The following is a 17,717-nucleotide window of genomic DNA, read 5'->3' on the forward strand; positions in this document are numbered from 1 at the left end:
GGGGGTGATGGGTCTAGAGGCAGAAAGCCAGGGCTCTTGAGGGGACCAGAAGACAAGGACAGGTGGCAGCAGGCACATGGAGAACCTTAGATCCCGGCCCTTCTTTCTGGACGCATCACCAGAAGGGGTTGGCCACACTTCATCCCGGGATCCCATTCCTGATGAACTCACTGCCACAACCCATAAATAGCAGTGCTCTGGGTTGGGCCATTCCTTGTACACTCATCAGTCAAAACTCAGCAATTGTTATTTTTCTTGGCACATCATATGCTGAGCAACTTCCAGTCAACAATGTATGCCCTGGGAAAGCACAGGGTACTAGGACTCATGGTATTTGAGATTATTCAATTTAAAGTTGATACGTCTATTCTGATGTAGATTTCTAGTAGGTATTTGGATCTGTAGCTCAGGTAAGATATTTAATTGGAAAACAGGAATTCAAGTCATATATATGGGAAATGAAGCCAGAGGTCATAAGTGTGTTCAGCTCAAAGGGTTCAGTGCCATTAAAATAAGTGATGTCAAGTCACTTTACTCTTGAGTGTTTGTTTAACAGAACTTGAACATTTACTTGACTGTTAAAGATTTTAGTCTGGGTGGGACTTAAATAATCTACCCCCCAGTTATCAATCAACTATTCAGGTAGTGAAGCCTCTGGAAATTCTAGTCCCAGTCTTGGGACTGGGGAACATGTTGAAAAGTTGTTTTTCAATCCCAAGTAGGAGTTAGAATCAATTTCATCAGCCAAAAATATCACCATGTGATATGATCACAACATAAAATCACAAACATGACCACATGTGGTCTCAAGAAAACACACTCCCCTTGATCTTGGGAGGGCTTTTTTTTTCCCCCCCGTGAGGACTTTTTAGCAGTGTCCAACAGTAGAACACGGCAGGCAGAAGTGAAGTTACACGACTTCCAAGGCTAGGTCGTGAACAACACTATGTCTCTTGCCTGGCTCTTTCTTTCTCTTGGGACCCAGCTGCCACATTGTAAAGGGAAACCCAGACCAACAGGGAAGTCACTTGTGGGTATGGATTAAAATATCTTTGCTTGGGGCACCTGGGTGGCTCAGCTGGTTAAGCATGTGACTCTTGATTTTGTCTCAGGTCATGATCTCCTGGTTGTGAGATCAAGCCCCGCCTTGAACTCAGTGCTGGGTATGCAGCCTGCTTAACATTCTCTCTCTCCCTCTGTACCTCCCCTACTCATGCTCTCTAACAAAAGAAAGGGAAGGGGAGGGGAGGGAAAAAAAAGCAAAAAGAAAAAAAAAGAAAAAAAAAAGATGTCTTTGGGGGCACTTGGGCGGCTCAGTCAGTTAAGCATCCGACTTCAGCTCAGGTCATGATCTCAGTGTTCATGGGTTCCAGCCCTACATCGGGATCTGTGCTGACAGCTCAGAGCCTGGAGCCTTTGAATTCTGTGTCTCCCTCTCTCTCTGCCCCTCCCCTGCTTGCACTCTGTCTCTCTCTCTCTCTCTCTCAGAAATAAGTAAACATTTTTAAAAAATTAAAAAGAAAAAAAATAAACATTAAAAATAATGACAAAGAAAACAAAAGATGTCTTTGCTTTTGATGTTTTCACAGCTGGAACCTTACCGACCATGGAAAAAGACTGTCTTTTCCAGGGGTAGCCATGAGAGATGTTGACGATTATTGATGTTTTAAGACACTATATTTTAGGATAATTTGTTTTACAGCAACAGACAGCTAATGCAAGCTTTTTAGTTTACTTCATGTTTTTCTAAATATTCCAAGTTTTCTATAGTGAACAGAGACTGCTTTTATAAAAAGAATGGACAGATGTTATTTGTAAGAAGACAACTGGGCCAGAGTGAGGCATCTTGAATTTTTATTTTTTTTTAAATTCTTTCTACTCCACTGGGAACAAGAACATTCACAGACAGGATTATTCCTCTTCCTACAAATGTTTATCAAACGTTGTGTTAATACAAAATAGCAATTTCACAAACACAGAGAGGGTCCAATACCAGCAGGACATTTTAAAAAAGTCATGCCACAGATGCCAGTCCCCGACGTCGTAGACACTCTAGGTCTAGAAAGACGAGTGTAAAGGACAGTCAGAGCTCCCGCTTCCCCCTCCCCGCCCCCCCAAGAAAGGCCTTAACAAGCAACAGGAACCATTCCTGCGCAGAAGCAGACAGATTCGTAGTGAAACCCGGCAATGTAAACAGGCCTGGCGGGCGATTCATTCAGCGGGGTCAGGGCCCGAAATTTGAAATTGCTTATGGAGGCAAAACAGCCCTTGCAAAATTGGGTCCCCTCACGTTTCAAACAGATTCACTGTCTCCCTTCCCAGCCCTGCCTGAATCAAGGCGGACACACATTCAGCCCGCCGGAGATTTCTATGACCCATCCAGCCCCAGGGCCCCCCAGAACGTGGGGCCATCATCACCAGGATAAGAGACCCAAAAATCTGGTCTTGCATTCCTCTCAGTGGGGTCAGGGTTCTGAGCTGCCAGATCCTCTGAGGCTACTAACTTCTTTCTCTTTAACTGTCCCCATCTGGCCTTGGGCACGCACGTTCCCGAGGTATGGCACCACGCCGACCCCCCAATCACGGCAGAACAGGCACTAAGCACCCAGTACCAGTGCCCATGGCTTTGCAGGACAGTACCACCCAGAACGATTCCCAGAGCTGACGGTTCAGACCCACTCTTGCGGCGTAAAAGTCACTTGGTGGGTTACAACCAGCGACCTGAATCAATGACAAGGGGTAGGACCGACAGGGCGGGTAGCGCATCACACAAGCTGGGGCTGCGTCGGTGACGGATGTGTAAACTGGAATCACAGTGTAAAATGCATTTCTCCTGATGGGTAGTAATCAAAAAGGTTTGGGAGACAGGTATCTGGGAATAAACGGAGGAGGACCGCTGACCCACGCCAGGCAGATCCCATGGCGCACAGGTGACCCTCCTGATACGGGCCGCAGCCGGAGTGATGCATCTCCCCTCCTAACACCACTACGAGGGCGCAGGTCGGTCCTGAGAGCCCATCACAAGGCCAGCTTGCACAGAGAAGGCTGTCAGGAGACAGCAGGTTGGATGGGCGCAGGGACTCCACGCAGACCCGGGATAACCAATCAGGGCTGCGCCCGCCGCCCACCACACCCCAGTAACGAACAGCAGTCCCACAACTCAGGGGGCTCACTGGCTGCCAGGCCCTGTGAGAGGCTTGGGGCTCCAGTGTCCGTGCCCCCTGCAGAGAGTCCCAGCCCGGAGCAGAGAATGCAGAAGCATCCTCAAGCCTCTCGGGGCTCAGGTAAAACGGACTCAGCTCAGGAGCTGAGCAGCCAAGGGATGGCGTTGCTAAAGACAGGAGAACGAGGCCTTCATCCGCTGCCCCAGAGCTCAGCTCACAGGGAGCAAGCCAGTGGAAGGAGGAGGGTGTGACACCCCAGGGCCATGACTTGGGTTCCAGCCCTGCCCTGCACCACCGGATGACCTTGGGCAAGTCAGGCGGCCTCTCCCAACCGCCTCAGGCTCCCCATGTAATAAGGAAACAGCAATTCCCTCCTGCCAGGTGCTGCCGGGAGAAACATACAAGAAAGATACAAGAACAAAATGTGTACATGTCTAGAGCTGGCTGTATATGGCCTGTTACGCAGATAAAGAGGGGGACGGAACCGAGAAAGGTGAACCCCTGCTGCAGGCGGTGGAAGCTGCTAAACCAGTTCTCCAAAAATATCAAGCTCGGGTCTGCTGCCTGGATGCGAAGGGCCGACGCCTACAGGAGGCTCCCGAGCCTCGCCTTCCCCACCTCGGAAGAGGAGGAGGAGATACAGACTGAGCTCCCCCCACTCCCCCCACAAATGTGCACCGAGCACCTAAGTGCCATGTGCTGTGTTGGGCACTGGGCATGATCGGTAAAGATGTAGGGCCTGCCCTCAACCGGGTGTCCCTGACGGTCGCTCACAACCCCTCTGCCTCCCAGTCCCGCCCACCTCTCCAGCTCCAGCTCTGGGAGAGTGTTGGTGTGTGCAACATTTGTTACCAACTGTACCACAAAGGGGAAAGTCTCCCAAGGCCCGAGGTCAAGCTGTTTTCATACTACCGCTACATTATTTATCTGTCCCTCCGCAGCCTTCATGCAAAGGTTTCCCGAGGCTACATCACAGGCGATGGGCACACGCTCGTGTCAAAGCAAGCACGAGATTCCAGTTGTCTACTGTTAAGCCAGACATTTCGAGAAATTTGCAAGAACGTAAGACAATGCCACGCCTCGACCCGAATCTCTTTTGTTTGGAAAAAATAGTTATTTTGAGTAGAAAAATATGTTACTTAGGTTAATGTGAAATGAGGTTATCTTTACGCGAATAGGTATTTTCAAATGTTGTCCCTTTTAACTTCAAGGGTGATGAATGTCAATATTAGAGATAGCCCATAAACACAGGTTCTTTGGTGTCCTCAACGATTTTTAAGGGCACAAAGGGGTTCCAAAAAGTTTGAGAACCACTGATGTACTAGTGTTTGTCCAACGGAAGCTTCTGGGATGATGAAGATTGTCTTTACCTGCGCTGGGAGCAACTAGCCAGACGTGGCTACTCAGTAAGCACTTCAAATGTGGCTAGTACCCCTGCGGCACTGAATTTCTGTTTTTATTTAATTTTAGTGGACTTACGAGTAAATAGCCACCCGGGTCGACACCAGACTGCACAGAGCTTCTGTACGTGATGTATGGTGTTTCTCCGTCCCCTGGAGTTCCCTTTATTTTCCCTACACGGTATCTATCAGAGGCGTCTGGGCACAGAGGAGGGTCTCAGTGTTACTCCCGGGAGGAGCTGGGTCCACAGCCCTCTGCTCCCCCAGGGGACCTCTCCTCAATCTGGGGAAGGGTCTGCCATGCGGAGTCAAGCCAGCCAGCCCGCCAGTTTGGGCTCTGTGCTCATCCCTGACGTGCACAGTTCGGAAATGGACCGGCAGCAGCTTACAATCAGCTGAGTAAGACCAACCAGCTCTTTTTAACAGCAGACCAGACGAAAGCCCAGAGAGGGCAAGTAATCTGCCGAAAGTCACACAGCAAGAGGGAAGCTTCTCACATCCACGCACGGAAAGCAAGGCCACGGGGGAGGGCTGGTGCTTCCTCCCTGCCAGACCAGGGGGAGCCATGCCGCCTGAGCCACCAGGCTGTGAGAGAGGCAGCAGAGGGCTGCACAGCCAGTCACCGGATGGCTCAGGATTCGCCACAGCCTTCTACCCAGAGCATGGGCTGCGGGACCCAGGGAAGAAAAGAAAAGTATGGGAGGGAAAGGCACTGGCCCCAGCCCGACCTGGCTCTGTGCCCCGGGCGTATCACTGCCCCGCTCTCATCGTCACTCTCCGGGGACAAAACTGAGCTGTGCCACCCCTTCTGGCTCATGTTCAAGGTCAGCGTTGGCTCAGGCTCCCAGACTTGCTCATCTCACCTCAAGTAAGGCAACCAGAAAGGCCGATGGGTCTGGGATCCACACATTTCCTGCCAGCCACCTGTGCGTGGGCAGGTGTCCCGTCGGGACCTGGGGCTCGGAGCCCTCGCAGGGAATCCGGCTGCTGCGGTGAGCGCCGGCATCTGGCCAGAGTGTCCTCAGAGTAAATCTAGGGAGAGACACAGCGCGGCCCCTCCCAGCCACCCGGCCACTAGGAGCCAGATGGCTACACGCTCCCCCAAATGAGTGTCCTTTGAAAGACTGGGTGGGAGTTTCTGCCCGTGTCTCCCACGCTGGCCTGAATGCGGGGCTACTGAATGAAGCCTCACACATTTGCAATAACCGTTCAGAGCACATGAACCGGCTGAAACAGAAACACGGAGACTACCACCATTTCAAGCGCTCCTATCCACGGGCTGGGAACCCAAAAATGGGGTTGCCAGTGTTTTAGGGAGCAGACAGTGGAGTGGGGGAGAGCCCATGGCTGCCACATACTGGCTGTGTGCCCTTGGACAAGTTACTTGACCCCTCTGAGCCTTAGTCTCCAAATCAGTAAAATGGGCTCATACCCACCTCTTAGAGTGCTTGTAAAAACGACATAAATCACAGGGCTTGGGACAAAGCGTATGAAACGTCAGTGAAAGAGCCCAATTTCAGGAACGGCCTGTGCATAAACACAGGCTGCTGAGGGGCATTAACGCCACGAATCTGGGAAACTAAGTGAAACGGAACCCAAAGCAAGAGCAGTGGTTTGGTGCCCCCCACCCCGGACACGTGTCTGTCCTCTGGAGACTGACTCCATGACCCCATCACTAACGTGCAGGGCACGGCCTCAAAGGGGATGGGCTCCAGAGCAGGGCTTCTAGAAACAGTGTCCAGACCACCCGGAAGAGTGCAGACTCCAGAGTGCCATCCTGACCTACTGGCTCAGCAGTCCCCGGGGTGGTGGGCGGGGGGGGGGCTGGATCTGTGGTTCAGCCAAGCCCTGTGGAGGTTCCCTGGCCAAGCCCTGGGGTCATGAACACTGCTCTGACTTCCTCCAGCAGAGGCATGGTCTTTGCCCCCGGTTCACAAGAGAAAGCAGTTCCGTGTGCTGACCGCAATCTCCATCCCGCACGTGAGCTGCCGGACGTGGCTGAAAGTCTTGGGTGCCACCCAGCGTAGGGCCGGACCTGGATCAGGTCCCACCGGCTCCCGGTTCCAGACTCCCGAGGGGGAGTTTCCGAGCATCTCGATGCCACGCCTGACCCCGCACGGGGACCCTGCAGAGCTGGTTTGTTCTCACAACTGGGCATCCCGGGCCGGCCCGGCTCCGTGCGTGAGGGGGCACAGTCAGGAAGCGGTGGGGCAGCGGCGTGCTGGGCGGGCCCGTGCGGGCTTGTGAGGGTCAAAGACGCTCATCCCCTCCCCAGGCATCTTCGGTGGTGTCACTGGGGTAGCTGGAAACTGGCCATGGGAGCATTTACACCAGGGAAATCAGCAAATGCTACACACTAGTGCTTTGTTTTGCTTTCTCAATCATTAAAAATGCTCAGCCCAGGGGCGCCTGCGCGGCTCAGTCAGTTGAGCGTCCGACTTCGGCTCAGGTCATGATCTCACGGTTTCTGAGTTCGAGCCCCACATCGGGCTCTGTGCTGACAGCTCAGAGCCTGGAGCCTGCTTCAGATTCTGTCTTCCTTTCTCTCTGCCTCTCCCCCACTTGCACTTGTCTCTCTCTCTCTCTCAAAACTAAGTAAACATCAAAAAAAAAATTTTTTTTTAAATGCTCAGCCCAGACTTGGGGGTAGTGGACCTATCCTTTCAGGACCCCACGATGAGGTCCCCAGAGCCCACCCTGCGGCATCGGGTTGCACGGTAGGCGGTGGCTTTCTAAGTCACTAGAGTCACTTCTCAGACCTCTGAGCTCTCCCTGCCCCTCTTAGCCCCTGAGCTGTCCCCGCCCCTGCTTCCCAAAGGAGGCCTGAGCTGGGAAAACATTCCCAGCGCTTCAGCTTTTGCAGACGAAATGGAAAAGAGAGCTTGGTGTGCAGAAAACCCCAGAAAACCTAGGAATGCCACGTTCTGGGGAAGCCCTCTACATCACCCCGCTGTGCGGGGCCCCCACCCCCACCGTCAGTCTAGACCCACTTGGGACTCCCATCCCGCACCCACCGGTGACCGGTGCCCTCCTAGGGTGCTCCCAGCCTGAGCCCGATGCTGATGGGGAGAAGGGACGCTCCGTCCCGTTCCCACCACACGTGCAATTTCCAGTCAAGAAAGGCAGGTCTGGTGTGTGGCGTTGGCTTAAAGACCCCTGGCCCGAGAGACCGCTGGCCCCGGGGACTACCCTCGGCAAGTTCTGCCCAGGACCCATCAGGGGGTTCCCACCGGCTGGCAGGCAGGCCTCACCAGCAAGCGCACCTGCTCTGGCTTGCCCAGACGACCGCCAGTGGACTCAGTCAGCAGGCTGTCACCTCCAGGCCTGTCCCCCAGCCCGGCCAAGCGGCGGGAGCCTCCCCAACCCGCCTTCATCCCTCCCTGCTCACCGGCTCCCACCCCTCACCCACCCCAGCAGTGTCCACCTAACTCAGGAACAGCTGCTGAAGCACCCAGAACGTCAAAGAGGTCTGCAAACCGCCTCCCTGGCTCCTTGGGGCATGATGGTCACTTTGCTGGGTCGTCCTGGCATACGACAGCCTCAAAGGTGGCCAGGAAGAGGGGGCTGGCTTCTGAATTCCCAGTGTCCCTCCCTCTCCACCCCTGCATGTCCAATGCACAGACTAGAATGCTTACCCACAGGAGGGGATGGCCTGAGCAACATCTTGTCCTTTCCTGCACTGTTTGTGACACATTTTGGAAGAGGTCCAAGGTCTGGGTTTAGATGAAATGGAATGCTGGGAAACTCACTTTCACAACGATGCTGAGGGAGAGAAAGGGTTCACAGGAAACACCCTGAAGTGGAATAAGGGGAAGGAATGTGGTCAAGGCCCTACAGAGCGGTGTCCTCACCAGCCTGTCCACAGTCTGAAATTCCACCATTAGTCATTCATTCCTCTGGCTAGTACCGCTGACACGCCTAGAAGGGTGTCACCTTCATTATCAGAGGTTGGTTCTCACGTGGACCACTAAGAGAGCTATGAGGATACGAGGCCGGGAGTTTAATTCGTTATCCTACTGAACCTTCAAGCAACGCTGCGAAGTGCCGCCTTACTATACCCATTTTATAGCTGAGGACACTGAGGCACAGAGAGGTTAAGGAACTGGCCCAAGCCCTTACTAACAGAAGATGCCAGATTTGATGTCAGACCCAGCAGGACACCGTGCCTCTCTCAAAGAGCTCCTGGGTCGGGGAGCAGGTGCAAGGACCAGGGTGACAAAGGACAGAGATCAAAGCTGTGGTGCAGGTGAGCACGGGGGGTGTTGGGAAGCAGGCGGGAGCCCCCCAAGTCAGAGGAAGGCCGGAAGTCCCTCGATACTGACGCCTGAGCAGGGCTTTGAAGGAGGAGTGGGGATGAGACGGGTGGATGGAGGGGTGAACCAGTGCCTCAAAAGGTGTGGGGCACGAAGGGGCAGGCTGCCTCGGGGGGGGGGGGGGGGGGTGTAAAATGATGCAAGACCAAAACGGCAGGAGGAGGGGGCAGGAAATGAAGGTATCACATAAAGAACTCAGCTGCAGAGCCACTGAAGTCCCAGGTCCCAGGCACCCAGGCCCGGTCCCGTAACGGGGCTTTGGCTGTGACAGGACTTTCACGTCAGCTTGGCACGGGGCTGGGGCCTTGCTTTGGGAGGTTTCCTGATGGGCTTCCCAGAGCTAACGCGAGCCCCTCCCCCTGCCTCAGGCCCAGGCAGAGATCACAGCACTGCGTCCCTGCCCCCATTCAGGGAAGAGGGCCTCCCCAGGGCCCCGCCCCCACAAAGCTTCCTCTCCTCATCCCCACCCTCCAACCCTGACCCCAACTGATGGCGAGCAGACCAGATGAAGGCAGCTTCCAGAGGCTGGGAATGCCAGCGAAGACACACAGACATGCACACGTGTGTGCACACCCGCACACACCCACGCACAGGCCCGAGAGCAAAAAATTCCCCAAAGCATCTGCTGGCTCAGAACCCGCCTATCTCAGGAATGTGCTGGATGATTTAAAACTGGCTTCGGTACATGGGGATTCCAGATGCTGGGACCCTGAAGTATCCTGGAATGTACTAGAACGAAGCATAAGGCATCCTGTCTTTTTGCCCACCCAACTCTGGTTGGGAGTCGCAGACTGAGGCCTGTCTACCTTGAGACAGAGGTTTGATCCAGAGATTCTGAGATTCCCATTCAGATTGGGGGCTGGGCCTGGATCCCCTCCCGAGTAAATGTCCATGCGCCAGGTCAGAGCGGCCAGCCCAGCCCCTGGAGGACGCTGTGAGGACAGGTCCCTGGAGGCCTTGACATTGGGCTGCTGGGGGCTTCAGAGGTGGGAGTATCCCAACACTGGGGACACTCTGCCCAGATCCCTATGGAACCTTCCCTCTGGGGCTCATGGGAGGAGCCTCTCAGGGCCACTGATTGGCAACAAGCAAGAATCACCGAATGTTGGCATCACGAGCCCTAAACGTGGAGCAGGCCAGCAAGTTCCAGGCCTGCCGCCCCCCCTCCCCCACCCCCCCAACCAACGAATGGCTGGTAACTTCTCTGGGTTTGTCAGCATAAGAAGAGAACGTCTGCCCTGAGGTTCTCTGCACCGAGAACCAGCGACAGTGGAGCACAAGGTCAGGTATGCTCAGGTTGCCTGCCTTAGTTTCCCCTTACTGCCCCAGACCGCCCACTCCAGGGGCTTCCCCAAAAGGGACAAGGGAGAAGGAGTGCAGGAGGCAAGCACGCTCCCCCGCCTGGAGACAGACATTTAACTGGTCTGGCCACGACCCCAGTGCAGAGCACGCCAGGCAAGAAAGGCTAAGAGGCGCCATCATGAGTGCTGAGCTGCGCTGAGCACCGCCTGGAGGAGAATTCTGATGCCGCACCATGCTGCAGTTGATTGGTAATGTCTGCTGTGGTCACAGGTATTCACCATCCCTGATGTAAAGCTGGGTGACTCCCTGAACAGGGTGCGATTCCCCAGCCAGGACTTTGGTAGCAGGGGAGGCCCTGGCTGGCCGGGTACAAACAACCCACTGACTCCCTAACAGATTTCTGAGGACCTTAAGGAGCACATATTGGCCCAGGGTCCCCCCCAGTTTGCCAGGACAATGTCTGCTCCCTTTTCTGAAGACATTAATGTTGTCTGTATTAGGAAACGCTTGCCTAGAATAGAAACACATTACAGGGTTAACTTCTCCTCTGTAAATATGACTAAATGTGTTCTTTCTCACCTGGGACCCTAAGGACGTTCTGGCTGTTACCAACCAGAAGTAGCCTCAGACCCATCAAAGCTCTGCCCGTGGACGCGCAGACGGGCCTGGGCGCTGTGCTCTGGACCAACGTTCACAGAAACACTTCCCAGGATGCTCTGCCCCGTGCAGTCTGGGCCACCTCATTTGGACACCTTGGTCTGCAGGGTGCTGGGCAGATAGAGGTACCTCCAGATGGCATAGTAGTGGGTGCCAGCACCAAATGCCACAAAGAGATGCCAGATGGCGTGGGCAAAGGGGATCCTCCCGTCACTCTTGAAGAACACCATGCCCAAGCAGTAGAAGACCCCTCCGGTCATCAGCTCCCAAATGCCCTCGGTGTTGGGCTGTCGGCAAGAACAAGGGTGGGGCGCAGGTCAGAAGAGCAGGCAGCAGGGCCGGGAGCACCCCACCACCCCCCCTCCCACCCAACGAAAAGAGACGTGCATGGTGAGCCTCCCCAGATTCCCGGGAAGGGTGTCCCCACATGTGCTGTCAATTCCCCCCAGATTAATTCTCAGATGTCACTCGGTTCTGTCAAAACCCCAGAGAATATTCTACAGTCTATCTTTTCTAAAAATTAACACATCTGGGTATACACCCAAAAGAAGTGAAGGCAAGGACTTGAACAGATAACGTGTACAACCAGGTTCACAACAGGCAAAGCGTGGAAGCAACCACACGTCCATCCACGGATGAATGGATAAATGAACCACTGTTCTTGTCAGTTCACGCGATGGACTATCTCACTCCGAGCTAACAAGGAAGGAAACTCTGACAGCTGCTACCACATGGATGAACCTGGGGGACGTGATGCTGAGTGGCATAAGCCAGACACGGAAGGACGAACACCGTAGGATGCCACGCATATAAGGCCCCAGGACTTCATCAAATGCATGGAGGCAAGAAGTAGGATGGAGGTGACCAGGGGCTGGGGGAGGAGGAACAGGGAGTCAGTGTCTAACGGGGACAGAGGTCCAGTTAGGGAAGATGAGAAGGTTCTGGACATGGACGGTGGCGACAGATCCACAATAATGTGAACGTGCTTAACGCCACTGAACTGTATACTTAAAACGGCTAAAATCATAAATTTTATGTGTGTTTTATCACAATTTTTTAAACGTGATACATGTCCATGGTGAAACATTTTAGAGAAACCAAACCAAAAATACGAAGAGAAAAGTAGTGAGGGCGCCTGGGTGGCTCAGTCGGTTAAGCGTCCGACTTCACCTCAGGTCACGATCTCGCGGTCCGTGAGTTCGAGCCCCGCGTCGGGCTCTGGGCTGATGGCTCAGAGCCTGGAACCTGCTTCCGATTCTGTGTCTCCCTCTCTCTCTGCCCCTCCCCCGTTCATTCTGTGTCTCTGTCTCAAAAATAAACGTTAAAAAAAAAAAAAAAGAAGGAACAAGCGGAGACTGCGTGAGAACTTGCCACGCCACACCCCCCCCCATGCCCCTCGGTCCACTTTTACACGCATTACAGGCTACCGCTGTCAACGGTGCTTTACGGTATCCTTCCAGAAACGCTCTCTCCACGTGCAATATGCAGCATGCACTTCATACGTATGTACTATGCACAGGAACGGATCTTTCTCGATCATTCCAGACAAACAGGCTCACGCCATCCCCACCATGCTGTGACTCCATGCTGGATTCACTCCTCTGCTGGGGATCGGTCTGCATTCCCACAGCGGGAGCCGTCTCCATTCTTTTCAGCCGCTGCGGAACATCCCAGGGGATGCACGTCCGCCAACGTATGTGCTCAGTCCTCGAGAGTGTGGTGCCTCCCAGTATTTGCCACGTGCCGGGCACCGCATGAACGGCCTCGGGGGGTTATCTGACGCCACCTTCACAACGTCCTTATGAGGTGGGTGTCACGCTATATGGCGGTCATGGAAACACGCCCACAACACGTGGTAAGCGAGCAAAGCACACTGCAGAGCAGCACATTTCGTGTCACCTCGTCTTTTTAGAAGAAAGACAAGTCAGCGTGTCTGCAAAGCCACGTGGACTTGCATGTAAATAAATAGAAAGGACACACAACAACCAGAATGGGGGTTGCAGCTGGGGCAGGATATTGGGAGAAGGCAGAAGGCGGCTTTGGCTCGTTCACATACTTTCAGACTCATTTTTTGCAGTGACTATGTGTTTAAATATATGCTTACCATATACAAGTATATAAGTACTTAAATGTATGCAAGTATACATGTACTTAAATATGTAATACATAAGTTGATGGATACTGTATAATTTAATATTTATTCCATGTCATTCATAAAATTTAAAACATTTTTAATAAATTTAAAGGAGTCTTTAAAATTTTGAAAATATGTATTTAATATACATTATATCATGTAATATTTAGTATATTTCATAAAATTTGTAAGAATCTGAAAATAAATTCAAATACAATTTTTTAACTTTTTGATTTTGAAAATACTTATTGAATATAAATTATACAACGCAATCTAATAAAATTCATTAGAATTTTGAAAGAAATTTAGCTTTAAATTAAAAAACACTTCATAGAAATTATAAAAATGTAATGTTTAATATACTTCATAAATTTTTAAAAATTTTAAAAAGTAAATTTAAATTTTTCTTTATTTTTTTAATATAATTCATTGTCAAGTTAGCTGACATACAGTGTATACAGCACACTCTTGGCTTCAGGAATAGATTCTCACGATTCATTGCTTACATACAACAAACACCCAATGCTCATCCCGACACGTGCCCTCCTCAATGTCCATCACCCATTTTTTAAACATAAATTTAAATTTCTTTAATTCAAAAACTTTTTTGGTAATATAAATTATACAGTGTAATATTTAGTTTAATATAATTCATACTTTTTTTTTTAACTATTATTTATTTTGAGAGAGAGAGAGCATGAGCAGGGGAACAGCAGACAGAGGGAGAAGAGAGAATCCCAAGCAGGCTCTGTGCTGACAGCCTCAGATGCAGGGCTCAAACTCACAAACCATGAGATCATGACCCAAGCCTAAATCAAGAGTCGGACTGAGCCACCCAGTCACCCCTAATTCATAAAATTTTTTAAATAAGTTTAAATATTAAAATTTTATTTTATTTTAAAATATTTAATATAAAATACACAGTGTAATAATATACTTCATAAGATTTTTAAAAATTTTAGAATACATTTAAAGTATGTTTAAGATTTTTAAAACTTTAAAAATATTTATTTAATATAAATTATATAGTGTAATATTTAATTTAATACACTTCATAAACTTTTTTTAAATATAAAAAGCAATTTAAATAATTTAACTTTAGAAACTTAAAAATATTTAATATGAATTACATAATTTAATATTTAATAGATAACTTAAATATACGTACTTAAATGAAAATAAACTTGGAGGGGGGAAAAAGCAACCTGTAAGAATAAATACAAATCATCGGGAAAATCCTGAGCAGGAGGACTAATGGGGCCACGGATTAAAATGCAATTAAGCTACACTAAGCAAAATGGTCTGGTGCCAGGATAGACAGTCCCCTTGATGAAACAGAATTGAAATCTCCGAAGTAGACGCACATATATGCATGAATTTAACAGTTTCACACAGCGGTTTTCAACGGCAGATAATGGACATCACTGGCTAAGTATTCGGGGAGGAATCACCACGTACAGGAGAAACAAGAGTTAGAAGAAAAGTTACCTATTAAAGGTTAAACCATAAAAAAAACAGGAGAAAACACGGGTGACTGTTATCCCTAAACTTGGGGAAAGAAGACCTTCCTAACCATAACGCTTAGGATAAAATCCATACAATTTAAAAAACAAACAAACAAACAAACAAACAAACAAACCTGTGAGATTTCACTGAATATCCTCTTGACATCAACCAACAATGACAGTATAAAAATAATAAACTGTTACTTGGCCTAGGGAGGGTACCGGGCAGGCTGAATTTACTGTGCCCACCTCACAGATGGGGCAACTGAGGGTCAGGGAGGAGACGGGGTCCATGCACGGCCACCCAGCTTCTTCTCTTCCTGGGCGGGGGCCTCAGTCCTCTCCCTGCAAGGCTCTGCCCCTCACAGGCTGGGCAAAGCTACCCGGAGATCCTATGCCCCACAGTCTGAGGTTATGGGGGTAGACCCTGGCCTGGCCACTCAGGGGCCACAAAAGCGCTGCCGGCTGCTTCCCCTCTCGGTGTCCATCTCCAGTGACGCCCGGGGCAAGGACGCTGGATGCTGTGGGTACGCCTCCCGCGCTCCATATGGGCTCAGAAAGTGTGCAGTGAAGGAACCTGGTTGCCCTTTCTGGGCTTGGTTTGGGAGCTTAGGATGTGGCAACACCCAAGGGGGTAATCATTAAGTCCTGAGCCTCGGCTCTGCCTCCGTGCCCAGGGATGTTATTATACAGATTTAATTTAGCAACTGGGTACTGCGTCCTACGCACCATTCTAATCCCTCTCCGTGGGATTTAATCCTTAAACACACAGCAGGGCTGAAGCGTGGAGGGTCACAGCTCACTGGAGGTTGGGCAGAGTCGGTGCTACAGAGCCGAGGAGTCGAGCCCCCCCCCCCTCCCCAGGATTAAGCCGCATGCTCTACGGCCCCTCTAGACCTCACTCTGCCCGTGTGCCAGAGGAGGGGCTCCGACTGGACAACCCCGAGAGTCACCCTGGGTCCCTCCGGCCAGCCGGGAGCCCCCAGGCCGGGTGGGTGGTACTTACCATTGAGAGGATGACCAGGGCAGGGAAGAAGCCCATGATAACATAGCAGAGCAGCTCCACGAGCTTGTACCTGGCGGGAACACAAGCCATCTGGGCCTCGGGACAGCGTAAGGCTCCCCGTGCTGGGTAGGAGGGGACCCCTGACCAAGTGAGGAGGACTCCACCCTCTGCCCAGCACTCCTCGGCTCAGATGCCACCCGGCTACACATAGCAGGTGCTGGCGGAACTGGGTGGTCCTGGTTTCCGCCCTCGCGAGGACAGGCCAGGATTGCCAATGCTGAGTGTGGCACGCGTGTGGGCGCTTGCCACGCTCCAGCCCGGATGGTCATTGCCATGTCATCTGAGCACCTCCTCCCGCTGGGCCCAAGCAGCCGCCTTCCATCCACCTGAGTGGCCACATCGACTGACACCTGTGTGCCAGGAAGTCAACTGTTCCCTTTTGCTTCTCTGTTTCTGTCTTCACCCGACAACAGGACGGAAGTAAAGGGAGTCCCCGTCATCTGCTAACCCGGTTTAGGGAAGGTGGGTAACATGTGACCCACAGGGCCTTTTCAAAAACCTCTTCAGATTGACCCTACAGGCTGTGGCCTTGGGGCCATCCACGGGCCCGAGCCCCAGGATGTCAGGCAGAGCAGTGCCGTCACGCTTCGGAGTCATCTTGGGGGGGTCTCATCTCCCCAGGAGCAGAGAGGAGGCCCCGCCTCCCCTGGGCTCCCACTCCCACCCCCGCCCCCTCAGCCCTGGCTTACCGCTCATGGAAGAAGAAGACATAGACGGTGCCCACAGAGGCCATGATCCAGACCAGCCAACGCATATGCGAGGCCCAGGGGCCCAGCTCCCGAAGGTTCAACCTGGGAGAGAGCCGAGGGCACAGCCTGAGGGGGGTTCCTCCCTTCCCTGCCACAGGAAGGCTGACCCCAGAGAAAGCCTGTGCCCTAAGGCTCCCCAGAAGGGCCATGGGCTGTCATGGAAAAACCCAAGAAACGCTGCTTGGTACGTGCACACGGCTCAGAAAGGACATTCATCACAGCACGGACCACACAGGAAGAGCCAGAAGGTACCCAAATGTCTGCCAGGAGGGGAAGGGGGACTGGTTATCAACTTCCTGCCTCTCAGCTCCAAACCCCCACTTTCTGCCTGCTCCGAGATAACGGAGACAAGGGAGCCGGACCGAGTCCATTCTTCCCCGGCCGCAGGCACGATGTTGTTGGGCTTTGTCGGGGAGTGCAGTGAAGACGCTTCGCAGGAGGAAAGGCTCTTCCTTCCGGACCCCTGCGGTCCTCCCACCACATTCCCTGGGAAGCAGGCTTTTCTCTCCACTGCTCGGCCAGGCTGTTTCCCCAGGGCGAGCTGCCTGGCGGGGCACGGCTTTCTCCAGCACTTGGCCTCAGCTGTTCTCCAGGTGTTGACCTGGGTGCCGGCGGTACAGCGGCAGGTCCCGGATGCTGCAGGCCCGTGGCCCAGGCCAGGGGGCTGCTCCCTGCACCCTGTCTTCAGCCCCACACACTTGCACACGGGGCCCCCTCCCCCGTCAGGGACTCCCGTGCAGCAAGCTGTTTGACCTTCACCCTGAGCAGCTGTCTGCACGACTGAACCGCACCGAAACGCTCTAGGTTCCTGCAGGGGCCTCTCTAGCTGCTGGTTCCAGGAGCACCCAGCAAACAGCAGCTTCCCCGGCACCGAGCAAGTGCTGAAGCTCGGTACCTCCTGTGGCTGGCCTCCCCCGGCATCCCAGAGGGCTGATTTCCAGCAAGCTGCACCCACAGGCCCCTCAGGAGCTTCTCTGCCATCCCGTGTGCAAAGACCGGACCCTTCTTGGGGCGCCTGGGTGCCTCAGTTGGTTAAGCGACTTCGGCTCAGGTCACGATCTCACGGTTCGTGAGTTCAAGCCCCGCGTCGGGCTCTGTGCTGATAGCTCAGAACCCGGAGCCTGCTTCGGATTCTGTGTCTCCCTCTTTCTCTCTGCCCTTCCTCTGCCTGTGCTCTCGCTCACTCTCTCTCTCTCTCTCTCTCTCTCTCTCTCAAAAACAAATAAACATTAAAAAAAAAAAAAGACCAGACCCTTTCCAATGAGGTGGGAGGTCTGCCCTGGACGGAGGGACAGGTCCATAGTTGTCCCTTGTATCTGCCGCTCCTGGCTTCTCTGGATTTGTCACTGGCGCTGGTTAACCAATTCACCACTATTCCAATCTCCTATTATTAATTCTTTATACCAAATTACCCGTCAGAGCGGTTT

The 17,717-nt window shown here is 52.4% G+C and overlaps 1 protein-coding gene across 17 annotated transcripts in view; it reads right to left on the reverse strand.

Annotated features, from left to right (window-relative positions):
- Positions 1-17,717, reverse strand: part of LOC131501222 (monocyte to macrophage differentiation factor 2) — a 126,486-nt gene that overhangs the window by 70,865 nt on the left and 37,904 nt on the right. For 5 of the 17 annotated variants that reach the window (XM_058711036.1, XM_058711034.1, XM_058711035.1 and 2 more), the window contains 2 exons: positions 16,231-16,332; positions 15,482-15,551 (listed from right to left, as the gene is read on the reverse strand). The exons of 5 other annotated variants lie outside the window; for them this stretch is intronic. In XM_058711036.1, coding sequence (XP_058567019.1) covers positions 15,482-15,551; positions 16,231-16,252 — 92 coding nt within the window. In that variant the 5' untranslated portion in view covers positions 16,253-16,332. Of the gene's footprint in view, positions 1-3,353; positions 11,124-14,118; positions 15,084-15,481; positions 15,552-16,230; positions 16,333-17,717 lie in introns of those variants that run through there. 7 more of the 17 variants (XR_009256692.1, XM_058711043.1, XM_058711044.1 and 4 more) reach the window with 7 other exon arrangements.

This window comes from Neofelis nebulosa, chromosome 18, assembly GCF_028018385.1.
Source record: "Neofelis nebulosa isolate mNeoNeb1 chromosome 18, mNeoNeb1.pri, whole genome shotgun sequence".
Lineage (NCBI taxonomy): Eukaryota > Metazoa > Chordata > Mammalia > Carnivora > Felidae > Neofelis > Neofelis nebulosa.